General features: G+C 42.8%; 2 protein-coding genes across 2 annotated transcripts in view; one reads left to right on the top strand and one right to left on the bottom strand.

Moving 5' to 3' along the window:
* dnajc17 (DnaJ (Hsp40) homolog, subfamily C, member 17) overlaps positions 1-17,009 on the top strand; it is a 34,409-nt gene extending 17,400 nt beyond the window's left edge. The window contains exon 11 of the mRNA XM_035168466.2: positions 16,748-17,009. Coding sequence (XP_035024357.1) covers positions 16,748-16,876 — 129 coding nt within the window. The 3' untranslated portion in view covers positions 16,877-17,009. The remainder of the gene's footprint in view (positions 1-16,747) is intronic.
* On the bottom strand, positions 2,985-9,650 carry LOC118116654 (cdc42 effector protein 3). The gene is made up of 3 exons (XM_035168467.2): positions 9,171-9,650; positions 8,890-9,045; positions 2,985-7,491 (listed from the first exon to the last, which is right to left on the bottom strand). The coding sequence occupies exon 3, from the start codon at positions 7,343-7,345 to the stop codon at positions 6,734-6,736; it is 612 nt and encodes a 203-aa protein (XP_035024358.2). The 5' UTR covers positions 7,346-7,491; positions 8,890-9,045; positions 9,171-9,650; the 3' UTR covers positions 2,985-6,733.
* Positions 17,010-17,875: the final 866 nt, after the last annotated feature.

Raw genomic sequence — 17,875 nt, 5'->3', positions numbered from 1 at the left:
GGTGAGGCGCTGGCCCGGCACTGGCCCACAGCCTCTGGTCGGCCGCTCATTAACGGGGCCTGACCTGGGGGAAGCCAGGAATGCTGCACTTCACATAGCAACGCAGGAGAAACAGAATGCAGTAATGGTAGCCTGGCACGAGACTGAATACTTCAAATCTCTGCACTGGGGCAAGTTAGCCCGCGTGGTTATTCTGCCAATGATGATAGAAAAATGAAGAAATTAGTTTTTTTCATTTTGATCATTTATCATCTCTCAGAGTAGGTTATGTTTCCAGTGCAATTTGTCTGTGAACAATCTTACAAAAAAACTACAGAAGCAATTTTATTTAAACTTAGTGGAAGTGTGGTTTACGGGCTAAGGGAGAATACAATAACTTTTGGAGCAGATTAAATTAAGGGGGGTGGATTTAGGATTTAAAAAATCACATTGTGATATTGGATTAAATTGCCCTTTTCAACCTTTTTGTGAATTTCTCAAGAAATAATGCAGAGATCTTTATGAAAGAAATCCGGCATAAGTACAGTGCTTGTATCTGTTAACATGTGAACGTGGTGCAGATCAGTATAATGGATCTTGATTTTGTAAATTAAAATAAGTATTTTTAAGGGGGTTATTTCTGTGTAGTTACTGTACTGTAACAAACACTGTAAGGAACTGGCAACAATTTATTTACCTTTGCGATTTCAAATTAAGGTACTAGCAGCTTTGATAATCTCTAAAGGCCAAAGAGATACAGTATATCAAGATGAATTATGAAGAAGATCCAAACATAGTGATGGATCAAAGATCTGTTTCCATCTTGGCAGAGGTATGTTCTCTCTGAGTGCCCCTCTAGTGTGGAACATGTGATTGCTCCTTTTAAATCTGAAGGATTTACTTTCTGCAGACCAAATGTTTGCTGCACTTAACTACAAAGCTTTGAAATGCTGAGGAACAACTACTTTAAAAACGTCCCCTTTGATGTGTTGCCTCATGTGATTTAGAAATCACAATAGTCCATATTGCAGTCTTGACTTTCTGTGTGCCCAATATACACACGCAACAACAAAAAGAACCATCACTCCAATCCTCACAATTTAGTCTGATTTCAGCTACGTGCACTGAAAATATGCAGAGTTCTTCTTGTCATTAGATTAGTATGAGGGAATGTTTTGTTTCCACCGTGTCCATTTGAACTTCTCCAATATTGTGATCTGTCTGTGTGGGGGATTGTCGATCAGCAGAATCCCTCCCACTACTTATCTGTGTCTCCAGAGCTGCTGCTGAACTGGGTTTCACCCCTCAGATCCCCTTGTCCGGGTTAGTATGTGAGAGTCGACCCGCGCACTGGGACTTGTCACACTAATCTCTTTAAATGTTATTATGGTAACCCGGGTTGCCTCGCAGATATCCAAAGTTGATTGCTTCATCTTGCACCTGAGAATGAAAACATTACTACGACTGTGTAATTTTCACATTAGCCCTCAGCAAGAATACTTCTCGCTAAACTGGCCCCACGTGACATATTGGCTGAACCAGTGTAGACATTAGCCTTAGAGAAAGAGCGAGATAGGGGTAATGAGAAGCCAGAGCCTTGGAGGTCCATGTGCTCGCTGTCTATCTGGACATAAAAATCAAATCCCTCTCCTGTTGTCTACCCCTCCATCACTCCCCCACATCAGCCAGCTGCACTCACACAGGAACAGCTTGGCCGAGAACTTGCTTCTTTAACCCTGTCAATCCAAACAGAGAGCCAGGGTCTCACTAGAGGGAGCTCAGAGAAGCACACGAGTGACTTCAGCCTCAGCTTCAGTTCCAGCTTAATAAATGAATCTGGGGCCAATGTGAGGTGCCTAATGGAGCGAGGGCCAGATGTCGGGGGCCATAGACCTTGAGCGTTACTAACTACACTGTGATGGGTTTCGACTGCTCTCACAGAGACACCGAGGAACACTGCTGGCTGTCTTCTTATTCTGCTTGTCTAGTTGTGCACTTAGTTTTGTCTCACCATGGATATTGAACATTTCAAAATAGGTTAGGGTGCACATCTTCCACACCGTGCAGAATTGCTCCCCTTGCTCTTTTTTGGGAAATGATCGAGTTTCATCTGCAGGCTGATGATCAGGAAATGGACCGGCTTTTTTAAAGAAGTGCAAACAGTTCTTAATCGTTGTCAAATCTCAGTGAATCTGAATGAGTCACGGTGCACGTATTTTTTTTTTTTAAGATTATTGTGGCTTGTGCTATAACAGTAGCTCTGATACTACATGTTAGTGCCCTGTTTTTGCTTAGCACTCTAAAAAGTTGCTGCATCAAAATAGGATTTCACATGTGGCCAACTGTATGGATTCCACAGAGTCTGACTAATAATTCATATCTCACTTCCAAGACTGTCTCAGACGTGGAACCATCAAACCATCTGCTTTCTCTTGCCAGACATTATGTTTGCGTCCACCCGGAGATCTGATCATTAATCACTGCGTCTTGATTCATGGGTTATTGCGTAGTTTAGCATAGCCTATATTATTTAAAGTGAATCTATCATAAAGGATTAAAATTTGAGCTTTCTATGTCTGCTTCCTCCATCCAGAGCCAAAGAGTCATCGTGAGCTTGTCACGACACAGACCAGATGCTGCAGATCAGCTATTCTGGGATTGTTTTTCCAGCCCGGCAGTTTGCTGGTGCTCGAAAAAGTGCACTCTCACCTAAAATAGCCCCTGATTCTGGAAGAGATGCACTGTATGTGGCCATGCTGTTGCCATATTCAACCCTGGCCTGACCCCCAGACAGGAGACCAGCCAGCTTCGGTATTTAACTATGACCAGAAGCAAAGGGAGGAAATATTTTCCTCATTGTTATTGTTATGTACCTAATATTAATATTGTGTGATAGGTTGGATTGAATAGTGTATTGGGAGAGATGCACGGAAAATATATGAGGTTGGAGCTGTTGGTGATATATTGTCCTTGTATAATGGGATTTATAAAACAGAAAAATAGGATTTCGAGAGTAAAATTTTAATATTACAAGAATAGAGTCGTAACGTTATGATAATGAATACAAGAAAAATAAGCAGCTAGGAGAATCCTTGTTCGCCGGAGTTTCTCACCCACTGGATCCAAAACCTTAAACTACGAAACCCCTTTGAATATCATGTTGATGTAACCAATTATATACAGTCCATTACTACCAAACATTTCCTCCTCCACAAAAGATCAATTTCCTTCAAGTCTGTGTGTGTGTTTTTTTTATTTTAGAATAAAATGTGGCTTACACAATCTTTTCAGAGTCCTGATGATAATGATAACAATAATATTGTGGTAATGTGAATTCAAACTTTATTTTTGTAGAATTGCAACTTCATTATTATAAATGCACAACTTTTTTTTCATAATATTACAACTGTAATCTCCAATATTTGTTTCTCTTTAAGTGGCCCTCATACTCCTTGGTAGAAGATAGCTTGACATATACAGATTTGTGTTTTGCACGTTCTCATTAGATGCAGAATGAAATGCCTGCTGTGATGAGTGTGTGGTTGAAATTCCACAATAATTGTTTGACATAAATAAACCCAGTTCATCATGCGTCTGGTGTGGGTGGTCGATGCTGTGGACCGGCTCTGCCCTCACCATCTACAGCGTGATGAATTGTTCTGACATGATACAGGGAGCAAAAACATTGTTTTATCAAAAACCTCCTTTTTTGAGAACCCATTTGAATTACAGCCGAAGACACATCTCTTATTTACCAAAACAATATTTTGAGTTTTTAAGTCAGTACCTGACAAAATAAATAACTTGCTTCTCTTCAGTGAGATGACAGGGCTTCTTGGTATTCTTTATGACAGCAAGTTTAGACTTTTTGAAGACAGCGAAGCGGTAACAGATGGGATTGGGATACTTCACAGCTCGACCAGTTTGTGTAGTGGAGACAAGATAATTTGTTCTCAATTACAGGCTCTTTCTTCTCACATCAGTCATGCAGCTCAAGTCTTGTTGAGCTTTAGTCTATGAGATTCTTCACACCAAGGGCTCGTGTGTCGACGACAATCTCACGGCAGCCAAGGACTCTTTCTCTGAAGAAAGGCAAAAGCACTAAATGTACAATTGTGGAGGGTATTATATAAAAGGTTTTCTTAATGTATTCTTTCTGAAGTAGATAAAATACCAAAACCTTTAAAACACAAACGTATATGTTTTTAAAAGTTTAAGGCTTTTTTTTACCCTTATGTAAGGTTATGTTTTAATCTGTGTTTGTTGGATTGTTAGCAGGATTGCACAACTTTCCAGGAAAACTTGCGGAGGGGTTGGACATGACCAAAGAAAGAACCCATTAAAGTTCTGATGCAGCTCCAGATCAGGGGGCAGATTCAGGATTTTTTTCTCTTTAACATTTAGAAGGTGTTTTTCAATTATTTCCTTGATTGCTCAGAGAATAATTCATTAATCTTAATGAATTATATCTGGCACATTTAAGGGACTAATATTTATGAGTGTGTGCAATTTGGCGCCGATCCAAATGAATTGTGAATTATAATGTGCTTTTATAAGGGGAATCTTGAGCCTTAGCGGATGTATTTGCTATCTGAGAGCCGTTCTAGTTCCTTTTTTCTTGTGCATGAATGGGGCTTTGTTCATTAAGCTGGCGGGGAACTGAGCTATATAACGTCTGTGAACACCTCTTTATGCTTATCTGTACAGAAAGGTCCTAACAAATTGCCGACACACCCTGGTTAGCCATTGAGTCTCACTTCTTTGCACTTCAGTGCACTAAATGCCTGCAGTTGTGTCAAAGTCTGGTTTACTGTACCAATGCGACTCTATGAAATCCCGCTTAACATGCCCGTCTTATTTAGGCCTATGTGTTTCTTCACTTTGAAATAATATTATGTTGCTTGTAGTCGGAGGCTATAATTTCTCCAGAAACTGTTAGTTATTATTGACAGACAAGGCTTATTTCTTCCACAGTGGCTTGTGACGGTTAAAAAGCCCAAAAAATTCAGTCCACCAGGGTGTGTAAACAATCTCATACGAGCTCTTAAAATGTTAACGCAGGGCACTTCAATCCACAAAACCACCAATCTTGCAATTTAAAAGATATTTTTCTTTACTTTCCCAAAATACAAAACAGTAAAAAAAAATTCTACGCAAAAGAAAAAAGGAGATTTCACAATGTGTTATTGTCACAACATATACAAGGAACAGGGGCAATGATATCCACTTCAAAATAGAAGATGCCAAAACAGATATACAGCGCAGATGTACCCACAAACATTGCTGTCTCTGTTGGGACAGAGATAGATTTCTGAATCTATTGCTAGAACCGGGACAACTGTGGTTCGTATATATTTTGCGGCGCGATCCATTGGGCACCTAGGAATTTGACTGGTTCTGGGTTTGCCCCACAGCTTTCCCTGGCAACCTCCTACCAAGACACAGACTCTCTTCTGTCCAGACGGGAGGAAAATGGACAGAGATTGTCTGCACAAATCCCAGCTTGACCACACGTTCGTACACGTTTACATGTTTAAAGCTTACACGCTGCTCTTTACTCGTGTGTCAGTCTATGTGAGAAGCAAGCATGTCTTTTTCACGTGTGAGGGGTGTGTTTGGTCAGAAGGTAGTGTTTAAACCCTCATCAGGACTTGTGCTACAGTAATGGATGTCTCTGGTCCTCCTCCCTCGACACCCCCTGCATATGTGGAAGTATCACATAACCCTTTACCACTTTCCTTCTCGTGTGCCACTCACCAGAGCACAGGACTCTGATTTGCAGCTAAGAAAACAGTTTGCCCCAGCTTTTTTTATTCTGAGGTCTTGGACCTGTGGCCTGGCTTGGTCTGCAGCCCAACCTGCCACCACTGCCTGGCTTTTTATTGTAAGCAGAGCTAAGTGTTTGTTTTCACTGCATTGTTGGGAATGAGAGATGGGGGGTACCTTGGTCTACCTTTGAGTGGGGCCTCTGGGATGCGTGCGGAGGAGAAATTGCGCTCCGCACACAATAGATTGGCAAGCACGCCAAGAGCCAAGACATCACAGCTCGAGGACCTTGGATTGTAGCCGCAGCTTTTCTTTTCTTAAACACAACACTCTTTAAGTCTTAACAGCCGTTTTCAGCACAGTGCTGTGTGGTTTAGGGGATTACACGAAGTCAAAGGAAGGAGTGAAGTAAAAGAAAGTCAAAATGTCCAACTTGGAGTTGGACATTTTCATCTGACAGGGGTCAATTATTAACTTAACTGTTGTGTCTAACTCTGCAAAACTAAGGAGAACATTAACTTAGTGTCGTTAACTTATTCTTTTCTTTAGTTTAACCTTTTGTTCCGAATGATGCTTACTTTTGAACAAACCCCGTGGACCGCAGGGGATGCACACATATCTGGTTCCTTTGACAGAAAGGTGTTCATATTAAGTTTGCTGTGATGATCTTATCCACAGTTAACATGTTTTAATAAAATGCTGAAAGAATGCAGAATTCTTTATCCTGTCCATCAGTGTTTCCAGTGTGTTAGTTTACGTCCATCGAAACATTGATGTTGTCAGTTCTCTCCACAGCTTATTTTTCGTTCCTCAGTATAATGAAATCAGAGATACATCTCCAAGTGAATGTGAACAATAACATCTCTTTAGGATATTGCATTGTCCATAAATTCAGAGGTGTGTACCCCAGAACAAGTTGAGTTGGATCTCCTCTTTATATTCCATTCATGTAGTTGAACCCTCCTTTGATGCTTGGTGACAGTGTTGTCTAATTGTGCTGCTTGTCCATCACCTGTAAAACGTCATCCAGGATTGACGGGCCCAAGTCGAGGCTGAAAGAAAAGCCACTGTCCTCGTCCTTCTGTTTTCCAGCAGTTTTCTCACAGATATCTGTGGCGTCTACATCCTTGTCGGAACTAACACTACCCCGACCTGGTCCGTAAGCGACATTAGTCCCTCTTTGGTACCCATCCATCTCTTTTATGTCTTCTTCCAGGTCATCACTGTCCAGCAGCGGCATAGAGCTGCATTTCTTCCTCTTCTGGGAGGAGCTGAGGTGGCGACCAGCAGACCAGTTAGGGCTCTCCGAACCGTCTGTCCCGTCCAGGTTGAGACGAGGGGGTTTTGGCGGAGGAGAGCAGGCCATGAAGAGGTTCTGTTCGCTCTGGGAGCTTTTTAGAAGCAGGTTGTGGCCCATCTTTAGGAAGGACAGGTCCCCAAAGCTGTCTGTGTGGGCATCGTTGCCAATATGTGTGATATGGCGGAAATCCCCCAGCGGTAGGCTAATCATGTTTACGGACAGCACCTCACGGCGCTTGGTGTTCCTGCCGGGCCAACGAGCAGAGGATTGCTTTCTGTATAATGATGTTCTCAGCGGCATTGTGGGAGATCTGGTTAAGAGAGACTTAAATAATTGAATTTATCCGTTTTTATATGTCCCGAAAAGTCTTTGTATCCTTTTGTATCTCCTCCTTTGATCAACAATAAATCCTTAGGAAGTTGTGAAGCTTAAGAGCATACTGCCATCTGGAACAAAACACAAAGAGGAGAAATTATAATTGAACATATGTGAGTCTGAAAATGAATTTTCTGTGAGGGTAATTAATATAACGCTAGAGTATAAATAAGGCTTTGATAATCCAGGTTTCCCCTCATATCATGCTAGAATCTGCAGCAGGTCTGTGCTTGTCACGTTATGCTGCACCAGATGTAAGCATTGGCCTGTATCATTATGATGTGAATCGGCAGCCATTGTTTAGAGATTGCACTTGCTCCACTTGATTTTGGTTTAATGGAGGTTCAGCATTATTTGGCAGCGGATGGATGTTCCAACAATGCTTTGAAGCTTTCCTTTCTAAATATTTACTTTTCACAGTTTTCCCATAAATGCAGGTGTGGTCTGCCGCATATCCTGCAAAGGAAGTCCATTAGCTTGCCTAAGACTTCCAGTAACAAAAGTTGCAGATTCGCAAATGGTAATTGTGTCTCTTCGTGTTTAGTTCTGGGAGGTTGAGGCTTTACTGTTATTTCTGTCAGAAATCACGATGATAACTTTACTTATGAACACATGTTTGTGATTTTCTGAGAAGTACAAATAGCTGGGATGCAGTGAGTTTACTTTGCTGTGGTGTGAGAGTTATGCAGTGACTCTGGATGTGGAAGTCAGGAAAAATGAAATATTCCTGATCCATGAATATTATCACGCTACAGCCACTATGTTTAAAAAAAAATCTCATGTTTGTAACGTAATTTGGGGATTGAATTTCACTTCTGCCAAAAAGACTGTGGTAAAAATGAAACAATACAATAACATTCGAAATTCAAGTCAAACTTCATTACAAGGGGAAAAAAAAACGTTTTGCATTTCGTGACCTGTAATCATTTTATTGAGTAAAACAGAACTCAGTTCATCAGTGCTGGCATGCCGATTAGATAATCTGCTCAGTGTCTGTGATTTTATGGTCTCAAACAGCTTGGCCCACATTAGGTCTGCGTTCATGACTTGAAACATGCACTCTGTAAATTTGTAAGTCACTACAGCAAACAGGCTTTGTTAGCTTGTAAAGGTTTTATCGGCACTTTAGTAGCAGCGGGTGATTGGAGAGCGTGGACACAACAGCATTCCTTTTCAAACATGTCAGTTTGGCCAAGGAGGGGTCTCGGGGTTTGAGCCGTGAGTATCACGCTCAGGAAACGCTCCGTGGCCAAGTAACAAATTAAAGAAGTCCATTAAAATAAATTGGCCAAGAAACACCTTTTAAATTATCTTTCCCAAAGCTGCCATAAATGTTCCATCTTTGACACAGATGAGGAATCAGTCTGATGGAGACTTTAGTCACGAGATGAAGCAGTTTTCTGTTAATGCAGTTGTCTAGTAGGACAAGTAAGATGAGAATATATAAAGAACGATGAGCTGATTCTTACCTGTCCTGCTGAGCAAATACAGGATATTTGAATCCCACTCACTCACACACGTCTCTGTCAGGAAACTAGGTTGCGTCTACCTGTACACCCTGACAAACTCGTCCTTGACATGATGGGACTTGTTGAGCTGTTACATGGAAGCGTTCGTTGTGCAGCCTTGAAACAGAGAAACAACATTATTGAAAATGACCTTTCCCTCAGGGACACGGCAGAGTCGTCTTTCACATTAACTTGCCACACTTGATTTACTCCATTGTAACTGCAAAGAGGCTGTTTCTTACCTGTGTTCTTACTGCTGCCTGGGTGGGTGTCATTGGACACTTGATCCTTTTTTGCTAATCCTTCCTCTTGTCAAACTACCGCTTGCATTGCAGAACCCTCCAGGTGTGTCGCTTGGCGAAAGTCTTCTTTGCCTAAGAGATAAGGCAGGTGGGGTCAGAGTACAAGAGCATTAAGGCACCCGGGTGGAAGCTTTTCTTCAGTTCTTTCTCCTCAAGATTTCCTCAGTCTAAATTCGCTGTCATCTCCACTTCAGACTGGTTGCCTGCCGTCAGATGACATCATCAAAGTTGCGGTGTGAGCTGGCCGTTTAGTCACAAAGGATAATGCAATCCCTGCTGGCTGCACCCATTACCTGTGGGAAGCACATGAGCTGCTGATTGGACTCCTTTGAAAGAGATACCAGAAATGTGCACAGCTTTTCTCAAGAGCTGACTGGTGCGTCAGTGCACTTACAACAGGTTGTGTTCGTGCCTGTGTGGTGTAGATGTGTACAAAAAAAGGGAAGTGATAGTCAGCGAGCAAACAGGACGGTCGTCCAGGGGGAGGAGGTTAACTGATCTCTAATCTCCATGTCATTGTCCCTCTGCTCTGCTGCTTTCCTGGTTTCCTGCCGACTGTCTGCTTGTCTAAAGCCGCTGAGTCCGCCCCACTCCATAGGCCCTTCTGCCTGACTGGAGGCCTATAGCTGCTCTATGTAACCAAAGCACACGATCCCACACAGACATGTATGGACAGGAACGCTGGTTGCACAAGAAAAATAACTTGTTGCATTTTCCAATTCGCATGCCTCCAGCGTGCTGTCTCTGCCTTTGGAATTCTATAGTAATACAGGAATGGAAATTGTTTCACAACAGCAAACGTTTTTTCATGTCTATGGAATTTGTTTGTGTTTAAAATAAGAGGTTTGGAGCAGTTTGTTGTGCTTTCCCTGGAAGTGAGTGCCACTTACATTGAAAATGCCCTTATTGATATTATGTAGAAAGATGCTTTTTTTAAAAAGCAGCTGTGTTCCAATTGGGGGTCTGTCTCCTTCAGAGGACGCGGTCTACACAGCCCATGAAGGAGGCAGTTTTTGTGGACTGCAGGAGCTGTGAAGGTCAAACCTAAATGAGACGGCCTGCTCCACATGTGAGGGTTTCCTTGATCGGTGTCACCATGTGTACCGTTAGCTGTTCAGTTGAGTTGAAGCGAAAAACTCAAGCATCGGACGTCTCATCGCTTGTTGGCGCCATTAGCCCTTTGAAAAATGGGATCCTCTGATTGGTTGGCCTGAGAAGCATCCACCCGTCGGAGCCTTCGTTTCACGGGGATGGAAGGGCACATTTGAAGGAGCCTCTGAAGGATGCAGCCCCTGAAGTGACACACAGCTTATGCAATCTTCGACAACGCTGTATATGTAAAGACAGTATATTAAAATCACCAACATGCCGTCGCACTGGGATATCTCACAATAAACACTGTGTTCCAGGAGAAAGGAGGACACGGCTGGGGTTCCCTTTGTCTACAGTCCCAATGCTTCCCCTTGTTTGCTCGGCTTAGAAAATAGAGGGTGTGAAGGAAATGGACAAATCATGTCTTTCACTGCTCCTCCAGTCCTTTCAAATTGATCCAATAAACAACAGAATATGCCGTCTGATCCTTTCCTGTTCTCTCACTCTGCACTCTAGTGCCAAAACAGTCTGCAGGACCAGACACAATTACTCACGCAAATGAAATTATCATAACATTTACTCAATCCTGCAACAGATCATTTTGAACATCGCTCTTCGGAGAAAAAAACCCCCCCACCTACGACCACAAAACGGCTTTCATGCTAGAAGACAATTAGGGTGAAGAGCTCATGTTATCTGCGGTATTTGGGAATGACCTCACAGGACCTGCCGTCTCACCGAGGCTGGGCTTACTCTGTTAGTTGTGTTGTCATGCTATGTAGCCTCCGAGCTGATGCATTTAGCCCTCGATGGATTTCTGTGTAAGCCTCTTTTCTAAGGTCTGACCATAGCGGGCAGTGTGGTTTGATGCAGCTATGCTGGGCCTGAAATCTGGGATGCTGCATGTTTTTGTTATTGCAGGATAAAAAGTGTTTCCAGATATTGCTTTGACTGGCGCTAGAAGCCCAAACTGAGGCTTTGGTGGATATTCTTCTGTCTCTTTGTTGTGTGTTCTCCAGCTTCCGCTCTATCGAGGCCCTTAGACAGCCAGCATTTAGACTAGATTTACACTGTCTCATTCTTTTATATGAAAAACATTGTTCAGTGACGACAAACACAGGACATACTGTACTCAGCAGATTCTGCCTCGAATTGCAAAGAGAATGAAAAGCACGAGACCAGACAATTTAATTGTGTTCAGTCCACTGTTCTTATCTGTATCTGTCTTCCAGTAGCTTCTCTTTGTAATGTCTTCCCATCAATTCTGCTGAGAACATCCAAGTTAGTAGTTTGTCATCATCGTAGCCGTTGTCTCCAAACTTATGACTCAGTGTTGGGCTTTTTGAACAAGCTCCAACCGAAACTTGGCAGCCTGGCTGTAAAGAGGAAGAGTAGACACTCAGCTGCATGACTGGCACATGACAGGGATCTGACACCAAGTCCAGGTGTGATGTTATCGGGAACCAAGTGCGGACTCATCCACACATGACGAAAGACACAGCAGCCTCTAATCAAAACGAAAAGGTCACATTAAGCCCAACACAGTATGGAGGATAATTCATGGAGAGATGTAACTGAAATGTCTTGCTTTTTTTCCATCAAGCACATTTTTTATTGTTAACAATTAGTACTTAAAGTATAATATAATATATAATGTAATATGTCACATAGTGTTTGTGGTGGGCTACGGGTGTAAAACCTAAGAAGTTATACTTTCTTCCCCTCTCTTGTCATTTTCATCCATATGTCCAATAAAGGTAAATAAATCTTATATAATGGCTTTTTTATTTATTTATTGGGATTTTACAATAATTACAGGGCATTACAAACAACAACAACCCCACCCCATACCCCCCCACAACCTGTAACAAGAAATGGAATGAAGAAAATAGTGACAAAAATAATAATAAAGAAAATGATACGAAAGTGATAAAAGACCCAAGTATTATGAGGACCATTCCATGCTAAAGGTAGTGATAAAGTGAGCGCTCATTGTAACCATAAGCACGCAGTTAAACATATTACAACACCGTCACTCATGTAATGATTCACAAATGCACAACCCAAATCAGATGGTATGAGGTAGCGATGAAGAAATAAAGTAACGTAAATACGTGAGTGATTGAACAACATCGTCGGGGGCAGGGAACACTCCCAGGTTACAGCCCGTCATCCGAAGGGAGCCTCTGCAGGGAATTGAACAATGTAGACGGCTGCCATTTTGTAACTAATTTATCATTCGAAACCCCGTTAGAAAGTACTTCTTCTCGAGCGTGAGAAAGCACATCTGTAAGCCAGGTAGAGATGGAGGGAGGCCGTGCAGACTTCTCTTGAAGAAGAATTCTGCGACGTGCCAGCAAGGTTGTGAAAGAAACTATTTCTGCTTGTTTAGAATTTATGGGGACAGATAAAATAGCAGTTTTGTGCTGTTGTACAGAGAAGTCTTGAACTTGTTTTGATCTCTTTGTCAAACACATTACATATAATTTACTAGAACTATTGCTCTCTATGCTGCAGAATTGAGCGCTCAGTAAAAACTGAATGTACTTCTATGTTGTCTGAATCATTAGTTATTATTAGATCATGGCTGTGATGTATGCAAATTAGTTTGAAGTACTCAATATGCAGCAGTCTCACTCGCTGTTTGTTCTGCACATTAAACACTGTCGATACGGATGCCTGTTAATATGGGAACACATATGTATATACTCAAAGAGAACAGACCTTTTTGTGTTTGGAACCTTGATTTCATTTTCATTTTTTCTTTTTTCTTTCCCCTCATAATGCCTGGGTTATTTTTGACATCTCCAAGGTTCAGGCTGCATTCTTACCAGTCCCGTGGCCCCTTTTTGTTCTAATGGGAAATCTTTTGCAATCAGAGGGCTTTTCCCGGAAGGCTCGGACGTGAAAGACATAATTTTGCTTTTACAACGGCGTATTATTGGATATTAAAGAGGCCGAACTCCCACACCTCCCCTATTCCAGGATCCCAGAGCTCATCCGTCAAAACGAGAAATGCCAGGGCACCAGGAGTTCAGGTCCTTGCTGCCATTTCTCTTTTCACTGTTTGTTTCCTTTACTTAAAAAGTTTCCAAAGGCACTCCATCCCTGTCCAATAGGCTTCCTCTCCGTCCAATACCATGACCACGTACAACCACATGCATACACTTCCATACATAGACTCACATCTACTCACTCGCTGCCCTTTTCTTCTCCTACACTTCACCTTTATAGGTTACTTTGCTAAATCTGCAGTCCACACACATTCTATTGTCTTCTTTCAGGGTTTTGTTTTGTTGACATGGGTTTTAGCTCAAGGTTGTTGTCACTGTTTCACAGAAATATTGATATTCAGTTTGTGAAAATAGGGAAATATGCAGTGTCTCTTTTTTCTCTTGCAGCTGGATTTGTGATTTATATTTTTATGATAGATTTATTTTTAAATGCACTAAACATCCTGTCTGGTGTAGTTTCAAGGATAACTTTAAATTCTGCCGCTTCCATATAAAATCATCGACCCGTGTAATTGTGGTCGTCACAATCAGTGATCTGTGAATGTATTCACCAAGACTATTTCTGCAGAGTTTTTCCTGTTCAAGGATTTTGCTGTCAAATAAAAAGGAGGTCTCGTCCAGTCTCCATTCAGAAACCAGATGTTGGCAGGACACGTGCTTGTAAAGGGTTAAATACAGGAAGTAGATTTGGGCCTTAATCTCAGTGTAGTTTTTGTTCTTCACTAACAAAAACAGTGTAATAGTCCAGCAGACCTTTGGGGATAGTCAGAGTAATCGTGACCTTTGTATGATCCCAGTTAACTAAGAGCTTTGAATGAGCAAAGGCAGATGGGACTTTAGCTTTATTTCATTTATTAATGGTTGTTTCCAGTGAAGGTTCAGCGATCAATCTACAAATGTAATGAATGGAGATGAAGGGATGAAGACTGGAAGGTTTGATGATTGTGTAAATGATCATAAACAGAAAGAAAGGTGTTCATCCCCCAGGCTGAGCACCAGATATCTATAAAATTCATACCAGGAAGCACTGAGTGTGTGTGTGTGTGTGTGTGTGTGTGTGTGTGTGTGTGTGTGTGTGTGTGTGTGTGTGTGTGTGTGTGTGGTGTGTGTGTGTGTGTGTGTGTGTGTGTGTGTGTGTGTGTGTGTGTGTGTGTGTGTGTGTGTGTGTGTGTGTGTGTGTACACGTACGTTGTTGACTGACTGACTCAGAGACACTGCTGGTATTCATGATGTCATTACTGGCCTGGGGTCAGACTGGGATGTGCTGTTTAGAGGCCTAGCCATGTGCTGATGTCACATAGCTAATCCTGAGTTTGTTTGTGTGTGTGTGTGCGTGCCTGTGTGTGTTTTACTACTATCCCACCTCTGCGGTGGCCTTGTACCCTCCGCTCTTGGCTTTGTACTTTGTAATTGTTTGTGTTTTGCGGTTTCCTACTTAGTCTGGGCCCCAGTGTTACTGCAACACACACGCACGCACGCATGCATACACACAGCGAGTGTTTAGTTACAGAGTGATGCATTGGCTAAACATGTACATTGTAAGTTAACACCCCGGGCAAGGAAACATCCCTCATCCTGAGAAAAAAAAAAGCGTCACGCTGCCCATAAAGCACCTGCTAATGCTCAGAGCTCCCCCACATCACTGGCCAGTCCACCCGTGACCACACCGGGTGGAGAATAGGTCAGACCAATTAGTGAGTGTTCAGGTGCATTTCACTGCAGTGACCAATAGAGGGCAGGGCAGCGTGGAGATGTGGTACTTTCTGAGGAGACGGGGGCATTTTCACCAGCTTAGTTGTGTACTTGCTTGTGTTTTGTTTAATTCGAAGATGCGAGAATCATTTATTTACCTAATGACGCTCGCGTGATATTCCATAGTTATGCGTTAGCCGAGGGCTTGAGCTCACATTACTGGAATGATAATAGCAGCTTTCCTCAATCCAGGGTCGAGGGAGGGAGGGAGGGAGGGAGTGAGGGAGTGAGTTGGGGGGTAACTTCCCCTTCACCGACCCTCTCCTCTCCACTCTTCTTCCTCCATGCTTACCCTCTCTCTCTCAGCACATGGACGCTGGAGTCCCCGTGATGTTTTCCAGATGCCTTAGCTCAGCGAGTGCGCTGACAAAAACCCACCTCTCCTCTTCAAATCGCCCTCTCTCCCTCCCTCTCAGTCCGTCATGCACACACTCACTCGGTCTCTCCTGCAGCTCACTGTCTTATTAAAGAGACACTTCCTTGGCCCGGCAGACTTCCTGGATATAATCCTATAAAACAGTGGCGTACTCTGTGGACACAACCCCCCCCGCCCCCCCCTTCAAATTGGCCCAATGGTATCTGCTAGTGTGTTTTTAATATGTGTCAGTATTCAGACGTAAGCATTCGTTTGCTTGCATGTTTTAAAAATTGTCTCCTCACTTCTTGAGAATCCCTCTGCTCGTGCGTGGTTGTGAATCCTGGCCTGTGTGTTGCATTCGTGACCGCACAGATCGAGGTTTTTATGTGTGTGTGTGTGAGACGTCTGGCCTGTGTTCCACCCTGCTTGATTAGCCATTAGCCAGTGGCTTCCCTCTGCGAATCCCCCACCCCCCCCACCACACACACACACACACACACTGTAAGAAAATATCTCGCCATCCTCATGCAAGCTCAAGCCCCTCGTAGAAATCACACACGCACACATATAAACACACACAGTTAGAAGCCGGGAGACTGCCAGGCCTAATCCCAGCCCCCATTTTGGGGTTTAATGACCTCAGGCAGTGGAATTACTCTGTCACAGTTGCTCTGCAGGCCGCTGTCTCATGCACGTTCACCCCTGCCGCCGCGTCCATGGTAAATGAGACGAGATCGTCCGTCCGAGTTCGCCTCCCTCTCCTCCGCTCTGCGTCACAGGCTCCGTCGTGAAAACAAACACACGGTGGACGGTGACAGTGGTGTCATTTGCTCCGTGTCACCGCTGTGATGATAATGAACACAGACATTTAACTTTTCTATGACCCGCTGCTTGTGCAAGAGCTCGTTAGACATTTTCCTTGAAGTTTGATGTAGGGCCACTCCACTGCCTTCAGGGTTATCTCATCTTGGGTTTGGAGACTAATGGAAAGCCCGTCTGCGTTACAAAGTGAAGGTGTGCGGTCTAAAAGACACGGACATGTAATGGAAAAATGCAAAAATTGGGTGTTGTGTCTGACCAACAGTCCAAAACTCAAAGTCATTCAATATTTTAGCTTGAAATGATCCATATCAAACTTTGAAGATGTTTTTTTATAATCTTAGGAATCTTGAGCACAATTATTTATGTTATATTGTAATTTTCTCTCAGAAATATCACAAAGAATGTATGTGCTTTCAATCACATGCATTGGTTTTAACATGTTTTAATGGCCTCTCTGTGTTACCTTGTCTCCTCTGCAGGCCGCCCTGACAAATGAGCGCGACTACGAGAGTGTGGTGATGATGAGGATGAGGCAGGCTGCGGAGCGACAGAAACTCATAGAACAAATGCAAAGAGAGGACGAGGATGACCAGGGTGTCAGGTCGTAGCACAGCACGACCCAGCCTGGTACCAGCCTGAATGAAAAGACCTGTTTCATAACGCTGCTCCATGTGTTCTGTTATTAGTTTTTGTATGTATACACTGTGGCAAAATAAATATTTTTTAATTACTAAAAAGAAACATTTTCCACTTTGTGGTTTTTATCGACCAATTCATCGGTTCTGCAAAAGCTTGACAGATGGCTGCGCTGCCGAGGACGCTCAGCACATCACCACTTTGCTTTCAGGCTCCAGTTATGAAGTCAAGGTGATGTCAGTGTTCACAGGAAGTAATTCACATTGAAATGAAATACAACGTTACACAAGACAAGCTTTATAAGCTTCATTTGTAAATCATTAGTATAATGAAGTCGTTGGTTAATGCACGACATTAATAATTGGGTTAGACTGAAGATAACTACTGTTCTGCTGAGTGCATGCTGTCTGTGTTTGGGTGAAAAGCACTGTCAGGAATGAGTGCTCAGCTGTTTGGTCCCAGAGTTACAGGTTCCATCACTCAGCTTGCAGGGTTGAATCAGGACTGCCCAGTATTTTGCGACACACTTTGTGACATATATTGTACCAATATTCTGTATGCATGCCAAATTCAAAGTTCAGAGTATGCACTGTGGTGTCTTCACTCCGTTTATTACAATTCAGTAGGAAGCTGTAAAGTAATACCTTATGGCCCATGCAGCATCATACAACATATAACATGGTTACATCCACTGCAGTATTGCTGATTAGTAATGAGTTTGTGAGTATGTGATAATAAGACCTTCAGAGATTTAAGGCATCAGTGAGTGTTTATTCTTTGTTCACTGTGTTGTAAAAGAGCCAGAGGAGATTGGCCCTGCAACCCTACGCATCATCAAAGCGGTATAATGATGTAATCTGCATCTGTCAGCCATCGCCTGGTTAACTGTGACAACTCATTACCTCATCACTGCAGCCAACCAAGTGCAATGTAAAAATAGTTATTTTCCGTTGTCTGGATTTTTATTTCAA

The sequence above is a fragment of the Hippoglossus stenolepis genome, chromosome 10, assembly GCF_022539355.2.
Source record: "Hippoglossus stenolepis isolate QCI-W04-F060 chromosome 10, HSTE1.2, whole genome shotgun sequence".
Classification (NCBI taxonomy): domain Eukaryota; kingdom Metazoa; phylum Chordata; class Actinopteri; order Pleuronectiformes; family Pleuronectidae; genus Hippoglossus; species Hippoglossus stenolepis.
The sequence above is the reverse complement of the archived record's forward strand: the minus strand, read 5'-3'. Positions and strand labels throughout refer to the sequence as shown.

What these genes read in the sequence shown, in the direction of transcription:
- LOC118116654 (XM_035168467.2), bottom strand. Translation starts at nt 7,345, where the DNA reads ATGCCGCTGAGAACATCATTATACAGAAAGCAATCCTCTGCTCGTTGG.